Here is an 11695-nt window from a genome sequence, read left to right as displayed (position 1 = left end):
GTGGAGTTCTCTTACATGGTTATCCAATGAGTGTCATAGCTGGAGCCGAACTGCTGGAAGGTTCCGAAGAGCTTCGGCAGCAAACGCAAGGACACCACCACCGACCTGAAGAAAAACACACAGAAACAAAACTGTCAAATATATTTCTGAGAGAAGTCCAACCCTCTTCAGCAGTTTCAGACAGCACTTCATATATGTGATGGTCTCACCGGTGGTTGGCGAGGTTCTCCAGACAGCCCTCGATGAAACGCATGCGGATCTGCCGGTCAGTAAACCAGCAGACCAGAGAGCACAACAGCTTCTCCGCCTCATTGATCAAGCCCTCCGATAGGTGGATCTAGTCACCATGACAACATGAGAATCACATAAACACGAGAATCGCAACCTACATACGAAATGCCTGAAATAGTCTGCTGTGAAGTAAACATACTGCATTATCGTCCTGGACTAGGTCCCACAGAAGAGTGTTTCCTTTCTTGCAGACGTTGTCCAGGTTGATGTCGGTCACCGCGTGGGTGGAGTACTGATGTTTGTGCGACGCCGGACCTGGAGCGAACATATAGAAAAAGAAAAAATAAACATTGGACTAAAATCATGTGACTTTCATCTGAAATCATATTTCAAGTAAGCGCAGATACAAAATATAGCTGCAAGCAACAATTAAAGGGGTTCAAGACCTTTAAGGCCTTTAAGCATGTGTAAAAAGTTATGCAGTGCTTCCCACACATAGACTTTACTTGGGCGGGCCGCCCAGGTATATGAACCGCGGCCCAAGTATATTTAGAGAGACATTTTTGCTTTTATTATTTTTATCCTCTTATACTTTTATATCCGCCCAAGATAATGAAACCATCCGTGATCGATTAACTACTTGGTTCGTACCTGCTCGTTATGTGTGCGTCAGAACTGTTTACTCCCGCTGACATTCCCACGGGCGCTGCATTTTGCAAAGTCACAAGGCGGCAATGTTGTGCGTTCTACAGGTTCGCGTAACAGCGCTTCAGACTGCTTCAAAGTAATTCTCAATCAATGAAAAGCGCAGATTTATGCTCAGTGTCTCGCTGTATTATTACTTTATTTCTAACATGTAAAAGTTCTAATCTGACTGAAATGACAATACTAATATTAATGGCTGTATTCAATTATTTGCTTTCAAACATTAAAACAGAGCTTTTGTTTTGATGGTAAAACACAGGGAGACCTTAAAGCTTCTCTTTTGTTGACAACAGATTATAAAGGATTCTCATTACAAATTTGGGAAGACGGTTCGCATGACCCAAACTGTGAGTTTTCAGAGATGGAGTTTGTGTGGTGCGGCATTTACTGCAAACCAAACCAGTCCGAGACACTGAAATCACGCTTGTGTGTAAATGAACACAGTGCCACGCTTCACAGCGGCAGCAGCCTTTAGAGGTGTGTATGTACCTTGCACCAGGTGTTCGTGGTATATGGAGGCCAGGTTGGGCAGGTGTTGCTGCAAGTGCGAGCTGAGTTCAGCGTGAGAGTTGATCTGAACCAGTTCTTCCTCACAGCCGGACTCCTCTCCATCAAAATCCGCCATGTTCTTCTCGGATTTTGCGCTGACTTGGGAACTGCTGCAGCTTACGTCGTCGGCGCTCAGCATGTCCTCTACCATATGACTGCGGAGAGTAAGAGTTTGTGTTAAGAGTATGTTACCAGAAGACATAATGGCTCTGCGTCAAAACCTAGTGAGCCGACTACCTAGACAGTAATTTAAGGTAAATTTGAACATTCAAGCATGAAAACCTATTCCAGTAGAGCCCAAAAAAACAAAATAAAGATTTTGAAAAAAGGGCATAATAGGTCCTCTGTAAGATCCCAATCCCAGAATGCACAGTTGTAGAGAGAAAGGGAGCTCACTAGGTATCGGCAGAGATAATGTCAACAAAACATTTGAAAGGTAGCCTTACCCATCATGGTGGTGGTGATGATGGTGATGATGGTGATGATGATGGTGATGCTGAGGGCTGATGAAACGCCTGCAGTTAAAGAGCTCGTTGCCCATGGCCTCCGTCAGGAAGTCCGCCGGTCGAGGCATACAGGGCGGCTCCTGGGAAACGGAAGGCCCGTGTGAGGAGTCCATCTCTGAGCCGCCCTGCTGCGGTTGCTGGGGATCCTGGGATTGGGAATGTGAGGAGGGATCAGCCTGCTCTCCCGACGTTCCCTCCAGGCAGACGGATGAAGAAGAGCAGGGTTCAAGGATCCTAAGGGAGGAAGACGAGGCAACCATGGCAGCGGCTGATTCTGGGGTGAAAGGGATGGATTTGGTTTTTGAAAGTCCAGAGACAGAAATGCCAGGTGGGATTCCGGGCCGCTCTGGAGGACCCTGGACCTCTCCCAGTGCTTCGCCGGCTTTGCGTTTGCGCAGCTCTGATGTAGAAGGCTCTCTGGAGTCTCTGGTTTCTTTCTGCGGGCTGCTCTCGGACGTGACAGCGGGTCTGTCGTCTTCATCGTCCTCATCGTCATCTTCGTCATCCTCGTCGTCCTCCTCCTCTTCTTCCTCCTCCTCTTCCTCTTCCTTCAGGGCCTCACTGTCAGCCATGTCGTCAGAGTGCAGCTCGCTGCCTGGGCTGCCTGCTGATTGGCTGGCTCGGCTGGATCCAGCCTCATTGCTAGACGCCTCGCTGCGGCCGCTGCTGCTGCCCTCCTCACCGCTGTTGGCCGTCTCATCCGAGCTGCCCTGCAAAGACTCCTGCGGGACAGCGAAAAACACCTAAATTAAGCTGAATGACACTTGTTTTCATGTAATATTTTGGAATATGCGCGAACGTTACCTCTGTGTCCGACAGCCTCTGCTGCCCTCGTTTTCCGCTGCTCATGATTGGCTCGTCCATCTCCATGTCACTTCCTCCACTGTGATGTGTGTCGCTGTTGTCGCTGCTCTCTGGGCTTCCTGCAGGAGAACCTGAGGACAAATATTGTAAACTGACATTTTAACCAGAAAGTCTTTACACTGGGATACTTATCTGAGACATAGGGGCAAAACAAACAAATAAATAATCTTAGCCATAGTGACAAAATAAAATAAAATTAAATTAAATTAAAATTAGCCATAGTGGCAAAATAAAATAAAATAAAATAAAATAAAATAAAAATTAGCCATAGTGGCAAAATAACATAAAATAAAATAAAATAAAATAATAAAAAATTAAAATAAAATAAAAATTAGCCATAGTGGCAAAAATAAAATAAAATAAAATAAAATTAGCCATAGTGGCAAAATAAAATAAAATAAAATAAAAATTTGCCATAGCGGTAAAATCAAATAAAAATAAAATTAGCCATAGTGGAAATATAAAATAAAATAAAAATTAGCCATAGTGGCAAAATAAAATAAAATAAAAATTAGCCATAGTGGCAAAATAAAATAAAATAAAATAAAAATATTAAAATAAAATTAGCCATAGTGGCAAAATAAAAATAATAAAATAAAATAAAAATTAAAATAAAATTAGCCATAGTGGCAAAATAAAATAAAATAAAATAAAAATTAGCCATAGCGGTAAAATCAAATAAAAATAAAAATAAAATTAGCCATAGTGGAAAAATAAAATAAAATAAAAATTAGCCATAGTGGCAAAATAAAATAAAATAAAAATTAGCCATAGTGGCAAAATAAAATAAAATAAAATAAAATAAAATAAAATAAAATAAAATAAAATAAAATAAAATAAAATAAAATAAAATAAAAATATTAAAATAAAATTAGCCATAGTGGCAAAATAAAAATAATAAAATAAAATAAAAATTAAAATAAAATTAGCCATAGTGGCAAAATAAAATAAAATAAAATAAAAATTAGCCATAGCGGTAAAATCAAATAAAAATAAAAATAAAATTAGCCATAGTGGAAAAATAAAATAAAATAAAAATTAGCCATAGTGGCAAAATAAAATAAAATAAAAATTAGCCATAGTGGCAAAATAAAATAAAATAAAATAAAATAAAATAAAATAAAATAAAATAAAATAAAATAAAATAAAAATATTAAAATAAAATTAGCCATAGTGGCAAAATAAAAATAATAAAATAAAATAAAAATTAAAATAAAATTAGCCATAGTGGCAAAATAAATAAACTAAATGAATTGCATTTTAAGTCATCTTACAATAGTGACAAAATACATAAATAGATAAATTTAGCCAGAAACTCATATGGAGATGCTTATTTGAGTTGCAAAATAAAACTTTGTCACTATTGCTAAGATAATTATGTATTTACATTATTTTTAACACTTTAACCTGAAACTCTTTACACTGAAATGCTAATCTATTCACAGAAACATTTCACATTATAGAAGTAAAATAATTTGTGCAGGTAATTTTATGTTGACTTCAACTGCCATTTTTACTATTTGTGGATTCTAACCTAAATTTAATACAATAAGGTCCGGTTTCACAGACAGGGCTTAGATTAAGTCAGGATTAGGGCTTAGTTTACTTATGGCATTTAAGTATCTTTTATAAACATACCATAGAAAAAACATTACTGATGTGCATCTTGAGACAAAACAATGGCACTGAGATATTTTAAGATTCGTCAGAATAAAACAGCTCAAACATGCATTTTAGTCTAGGACTGGCTTAAGCCTTGTCTGTGAAACCGGGGGTCTATGTCTAATTCAGTATTTTGTGAACAAAATTTACATTTTGCATTCATCAACACCAACTTAAAATTAATCTTTGGCATGAACATCAAAAAGCAGATAGCACACACCTTTCTTGTTGCCCATGGGAATGTTGGTGTTGAGCAGGGAGGCGAAGGAGCTCTGTTTGGACAGCTGTGTTTTGGCTGCCAGGGCATTATTCCACAAGGCCTTGATCAACATGGATGCCAAATACAGCGTCTGCACACAGAGAAACAATTGAACAACCACATACAGGACAGCTAGGGAAAAATACATTTATTTCAGTCTGTCTCAAAATTCACCGAAGTATGAGAGTGAGAGCTCAAACGTGTTAAGCGTTAATGTTAATTACAAAGCGTGTGGTACCTGTTCGGTGTGTGCGCTGGGGTGTAACCCTGACACCAGGCTGAGCACATGCCGCAGAGGAACAGGGTCCAGGTTCTTTATGAGCGAGGGGAACAGGTCATGGATGTAGCGACTGCAGTGTTTCAGCTGAGGACAGAGACACAGAGACCTGTTCAACACTATCGTACAGGCAAATAAATGAGTCACAAAGGCCGAAAAGAGAAAGAATGTATAATATATGTGCTCTTGTTTTCATATACTTGTATCAAGAGGGCAGAATTTCTGAAAATCTACTCTTAAATATAGAAAAACCTCTTCAAAATGAAAATAACAGTAACAGCTCTAAAGGAAAGTGCCTTAATACTCAAGACAAGTACCTATTTAAAGTATTATTGATTGCTAGTAAAAAAAAAAGCAATAACTAAGAAATGGCTGAATGAGAATCCACCAACAAAAGTAGAGTGGATAGTGATTGTAAAAGATAAGTATGATAGGGAATAACTGACTTTTTCTCTTAAAGATGGCTGTATTTTACATATACTGGTCAAAATGGCTGACAAACAGGAGTATAGACACAACATAGGGAGATATGAAGTATTTTGCTATTTTTATTCTTCTTCCTCTCCACACTTGAGCAATATATCAGTATTATCATGTTAATAATCATTTCCTATTTTTGTGAATGTGAAGTTTTTGTTCAATGAAAACATTGGATTTTTATGTTTTAAGAGGTGACTGAATGGACTTGAACCTTTTATGTACTTCTCCTGGCAATTTTTGTTCTTACCTGCCCTGTTTATTTATTTATTTATTTTTATGTCTCTCTTTCTTCTGGAACTATTAGGAAATTAACCCCTGATATGAAGCTAACTGCGTACGAAAACCGTAATTGTATGCGATACCCCTGGTGACCTGACTGTTCTGTTCTGTTCTTTTGCATTTGTTCCACTAAAAGAAATAAAAAAAAAAGTAAGAAAAAAAAAGTTTAGAACATAGTATGCAGAAACATTTATAAACATTCAGTTATTAAATAAAAAATAAAAGTTATTTTGGATTTATTAGTTATATTGCCAACTGGAAGTTAATTAGCAATTTTATAATAATAATTATATAAATACAAACTTGAAAACAACTACTGATTATATAAATATATATACATCAGTAGTTGTTTTCAAGTTGTTTCCATTTTTTTTATATTTATATATATATATATTTATATAAAAATGGCTGTCGATCTAACGTGTTACTTTAACTAATTGGTTATGGAAAAAAAATAACGTTAATATTATTAACGCATTTAATGCACCTGCCGATGGTGAAGAACATGAAGCAGGGCAGCAACTCACTGTGCGATAGAGCCTATATAATGCAGTTAGAATGACCCTAAAATTCAAGATATCAGGGTAAAAATGCCCCTGTGTAGGGGTTTTTGTGTCATATTAATATCATGATATCCAATATCACACGAGCAACAAGCACAATATCACACAAGTGCTGATTCTGTCCTGAAGAGCACGAGTGAAAATGTGATATTGATTTTATACAACAGTTCAGTAAATAAGAAGTTAATATATTGTGTTATATTTTAGACACAATAAAAGCCAGAGCAGAACTGTTGTGCATCTCCAAACAACACACAGCGATGCTTCGTTTTTGAATGAATCCGTGTTTTGAGTGAATCAATCAGGTGATTTAACTAATGATTGAACGACTAATGACTAATGATTCAACAGCCCATTCATAAAGAGAGTCATTTACTTCATTCCTGATAAATCATCCATTTGAACGTATCAAATTAATGAATGACTTAATGTAGACATTTACCAACACCTACTGGAAGTTTTAGTTTTTTATTTAGAGGATCATTTCATTAAAAAAAAAAAAAACACTAAAGGAATAGTTTACCCAAAAATGAAAATGATCCCGTAATTTACTCACCCTCAAGCCATCCTAGGTGTATATGGCTACGTTTACACTGGCACAAAAAATCCGATCTTTTGCTCACATCTGACACAGATCGGAATTAGTTGCACACGTGTAAACACAAAAATCCACACGAGATCCGATTTTTTCGCATCCGATCTGAGCCACTTCCAAATGTGGTTTTAAATCCGATACATATCCGATCTCTGGACATGCGACCTACGTCTAAACACGCATATCCGATTCCCATTGGAATTCCAAGCAATAACACCGCGAGGGCAACAGGTTTGCTCACTAAAAGGTAGCTTTTATGTTGTATTATGAAGCAGACGTGCCTGCACTCACACTAAAAATTTGCAGCTTTATTATTGAGGTAGGAACTTTATATGTCTTACGCTATCTATTTTTCTAGAAAGAAATTGCGCACACACACATAGCCTACATTCAGCAGCTGAATTTCAACCTTTGCCCGGTTAATTTAAAAGAGACCGTTGTTTTTCTTATAAGCCAAAAGCTTTACTGTAGCTACTCTCTCTCGCGTGCGTGATCTCTCTCCCTAGCTTGCTCGAACTCATTCAAAAAAATGGAATTCTAGAACTGATAACTGTAGATAAAATAAATGTAAATTACCTTTATTTTCCGTTCTATATCCGCTGCAATACATCCATGACACTGACAGCTGTTAACTTATCCATTCTGACAGGTAATCATGGCCACTCGACATGAAATATATAAATAATTTTAATAGCACGGCCATTCAAAACCCGAGGATCTACTATGTGCATGTAAAACTATCAATGCCAATCATTTTGGGGCAGGAAGTAATGTAAACACAGATATCGGATACCAGTCGCGTGGCCAAAAACACACTGGCCAAAAAATCGGACAGGGTCAAAAGATCGGATCTGTGCATTAAGACTTGCAGTGTAAATGCAGCCTTCTTTCAGACGAACACAATCGGAGAAATATTTAAAATATCCTGACTCTTCCAAGATTTATAATGGGAGTGAATGGTACCATATTTTTAAGCCCAAAAAAGTACATCCATCATTCATTAAGGCCTCATGAAGAGAAGTGAAGCGATGCGTTTTTACTAGCTTCCGGTAACGTCCGTCCACAAATTTACGAAACGCACTCTTCCGCTGGAATCAACTCAACTGTTACCGGAAGCCAGCGATTATAGTTTATAAAAGCTATAATTATATTTTTCTTACAAAAAACACATTGTTTCGCTTCAAAAGGCCTTTATTAACCTTTATTAGTCGTGTGGAGTACTTTTATGATGGATGCGCTTTTTGGGATTCAAAAAATGGCACCATTGACTCCCATTATAAAGCCTGGAAGAGTCAGGATATTTTTTAATATAACTCTAATTGTGTTCATCTGAAAGAAGAAAGTCATATACACCTAAGATGGCTTGAGAGTGAGTAAATTATAGGATAAATTTTCATTTTTGGGTGAACTATCCCTTTAAAGAGTTAGTTCACCCAAAAATGAAAATTCTGTCATCATTTACTCACCCTCATGGCGGTTGAAGCCTAAAAGTTTATGTGCAATAAATGTTCAATCAAAAAAAAAAAAAAAAAAAAAAAAAAAAAAAAATCCTAAAAGCTACTTTTTGTAATGTCTATTTGGTGCTTTTCTCATTTAACACAATAATGACTTAAAGTATCTTTTGGGGGTCATTTATCTCATATATATATATATATATATATATATATATATATATATATATATATAATGAAGCAAATGAAGCAGTTGAAGCAAAGTGATCTGGTAGTTTACTGCTCATTTTGACAAATATAATTAGTCATCCAGGTATTCTATGCAGAAAATATACATTCTGTGCACAATATACATCCAGAAGAAATAGTGCTTTGTGTGTGTGTGTGTGTGTGTGTGTGTGTGTGTGTGTGTACCTGAGCAGCGGCCCATATACAGTCCACATGCTGAGTGCTCAACCTGCCCTCGGCTGCCAGGAAGTTCAGGATCACTTGGCACTGTTTAATGATCTACAGCAGAAACAATACAAGCACAATCAGAAATAATAAATCTTTAGTGAGGGATTAGAGAGAACATCATGTTCAACAGAAAAAAAACATGAAGAAACCAAACTACAAAGACATTAAATATGAGCGGTGTTTGACCGTGCAAAAGTCCACTCACCTCAATGTGCAAATTTGGTCCAAATATGTGCTCCACAACATTGTTGTTAATAAGCCAGTCAGCGAGTTCCTTTGCTATCGACCTGAGAGAGGAAACAAAGGTGTCAATAGACGTCCAGCTTGACTGAACTACTAACACGAGTGGACTCGTCACACTCACGTCTCAGTGTCAGACACCAGGGACTCGTTATTACAGACGTCGTTGAAGGTGTGCAGTTGATTCTACAGAAACACAAGCACAGATCAATGAGCACAGACTGGACACAACGGAAAAAGAGCTTGTGTGTTTTTGTGCCTCTCGTACCGTGATCTGGCTCAGTCCGGCCAGTCTCATGGTAAGCGTTGGACTCATGAAGTACTTGAAGGCCAGATCCAAACTCTCTCTGTCGAAACACAGCGCGCTGTCCAGCGGTTCCTTCACCGTGCTCCACATCAGATCGGCCATGTTACGCGCCGCGCTCTGACGCAACTCCTGATCCGACAACTTGCACAGATACCTACAGAGAGAGATTCACATCTGACCAGACGCTTCGGCTGAGACTCTATATGAGTCAGGCACATAAAAACAACTAATCACTAATATTCATCCAGTAGTGCCCCTTCAAGACGACAGATTTACAGCTCAAATAACACACATTTTGTTCAGAAGACTTAATATTAGCACTTATGAGTTTCACGTTTCTGTAAACCCCCTGGAATATCTTGCCCCATAGAAGTCCATTATAAGAGCATTGCTGTAATTGCCATTTTTATGTGCTTTTTTATACTGAGGGACTTGACTTGTATTAAATCTGAAACATTCTTTAAGGATCTGTATTAAAAAATCCTTTTCTATTCCTAAAGGATATATCAGGTCCCAAACAAAAGATTTTAATAGTAAAAAAGTAGAAATGACAGACCACTTTAGTGGCTTAATCATCACATTTACGAAACTATTTTTTATAGCATGCCATTGTTTATCAACAAAATGTGTCTGAATTTATAGGGTTACATTATAATAATATGATAGTGTAAGGGAATACATAATAGCTGTATGATTTTAAGTGTGTTGCGATTTTTTCTCTTTTGTAAAAGTTTGAAAATATTCTTTCAATAAAAAAATGATATTAATACAAAATTAAATTATATATAGATGTGCATATTTGTATATCATAGACATTTTGGGATGACTAGACGACTTGACTTTTACTAGGTGGATTACTATAATATAATATAATATAATATAATATAATATAATATAATATAATATAATATAATATAATATAATATAATATAATATAATATAATAAAATAAAAGTCATTTTGAGGTGGGACTATTCTAGGTGGATGAATATTTATATGGTATGTAGATTTGTATATAATATAACATATAACAGTCATCTTGAGGTGGGACTACTTTTTTAGGTGGATAACATCATAATATAATAAATATAATTAATATAATGTAATATAATAGTCATTTTGAGTTGGGACTACTTTTTTAGATGGATGAACATAACATAACATAACATAACATAACATAACATAACATAACATAACATAAAACATAACATAAAACATAACATAACATAACTAACATAACTGTAATTTTTAGGTGGGACTACTTTTCTAGGTGAATATAATATAATATAATATAATATAACATAACATAATATAAGTCATTTTGAGTAGGGACTACTTTTTTAGATGGATGAACATAACATAACATAACATAACATAACTAACATAACTAACATAACTAACATAACAGTAATTTTTAGGTGGGACTACTTTTCTAGGTGAATATAATATAATATAATATAATATAATATAATATAATATAATATAATATAATATAAGTCATTTAGAGTTGGGACTACTTTTTTAGATGGATGAACATAACATAACTAACATAACAGTAATTTTTAGGTGGGACTACTTTTCTAGGTGAATATAATATAATATAATATAATATAATATAATATAATATAACATAATATTAATATAATATAACATAAGTCATTTAGAGTTGGGACTACTTTTTTAGATGGATGAACATAACATAACATAACTAACATAACAGTAATTTTTAGGTGGGACTACTTTTCTAGGTGAATATAATATAATATAATATAATATAATATAATATAATATAATATAATATAATATAATATAATATAATATAATATAATATAATATAATAAAATAAAAGTCATTTTGAGGTGGGACTATTCTAGGTGGATGAATATTTATATGGTATGTAGATTTGTATATAATATAACATATAACAGTCATCTTGAGGTGGGACTACTTTTTTAGGTGGATAACATCAAAATATAATAAATATAATTAATATAATGTAATATAATAGTCATTTTGAGTTGGGACTACTTTTTTAGATGGATGAACATAACATAACATAACATAACATAACATAACATAACATAACATAACATAACATAACATAACATAACATAACATAACATAACATAACAACATAACATAACATAACATAACATAACATAAAACATAACATAACATAACATAACTGTAATTTTTAGGTGGGACTACTTTTCTAGGTGAATATAATATAATATAATATAATATAATATAATATAATATAATATAATATAAC

At 35.0% G+C, this 11695-nt stretch overlaps 1 protein-coding gene across 1 annotated transcript in view; it reads right to left on the bottom strand.

Moving 5' to 3' along the window:
* The window catches only part of usp34 (ubiquitin specific peptidase 34), a 57922-nt gene that overhangs the window by 33467 nt on the left and 12760 nt on the right, over positions 1-11695 (bottom strand). The window contains exons 7-18 of the mRNA XM_048196067.1: positions 9386-9578; positions 9242-9303; positions 9083-9164; positions 8836-8928; positions 5015-5140; positions 4738-4867; positions 2796-2926; positions 1932-2713; positions 1426-1640; positions 431-546; positions 210-337; positions 16-105 (exon numbers count right to left, since the gene is read on the bottom strand). Coding sequence (XP_048052024.1) covers positions 16-105; positions 210-337; positions 431-546; positions 1426-1640; positions 1932-2713; positions 2796-2926; positions 4738-4867; positions 5015-5140; positions 8836-8928; positions 9083-9164; positions 9242-9303; positions 9386-9578 — 2148 coding nt within the window. The remainder of the gene's footprint in view (positions 1-15; positions 106-209; positions 338-430; positions 547-1425; positions 1641-1931; positions 2714-2795; positions 2927-4737; positions 4868-5014; positions 5141-8835; positions 8929-9082; positions 9165-9241; positions 9304-9385; positions 9579-11695) is intronic.

The sequence above is a fragment of the Megalobrama amblycephala genome, linkage group LG7 (genome assembly GCF_018812025.1).
Source record: "Megalobrama amblycephala isolate DHTTF-2021 linkage group LG7, ASM1881202v1, whole genome shotgun sequence".
Lineage (NCBI taxonomy): Eukaryota > Metazoa > Chordata > Actinopteri > Cypriniformes > Xenocyprididae > Megalobrama > Megalobrama amblycephala.
Note: the sequence above shows the minus strand (reverse complement) of the source record. Positions and strands in the feature narration are given on the sequence as shown.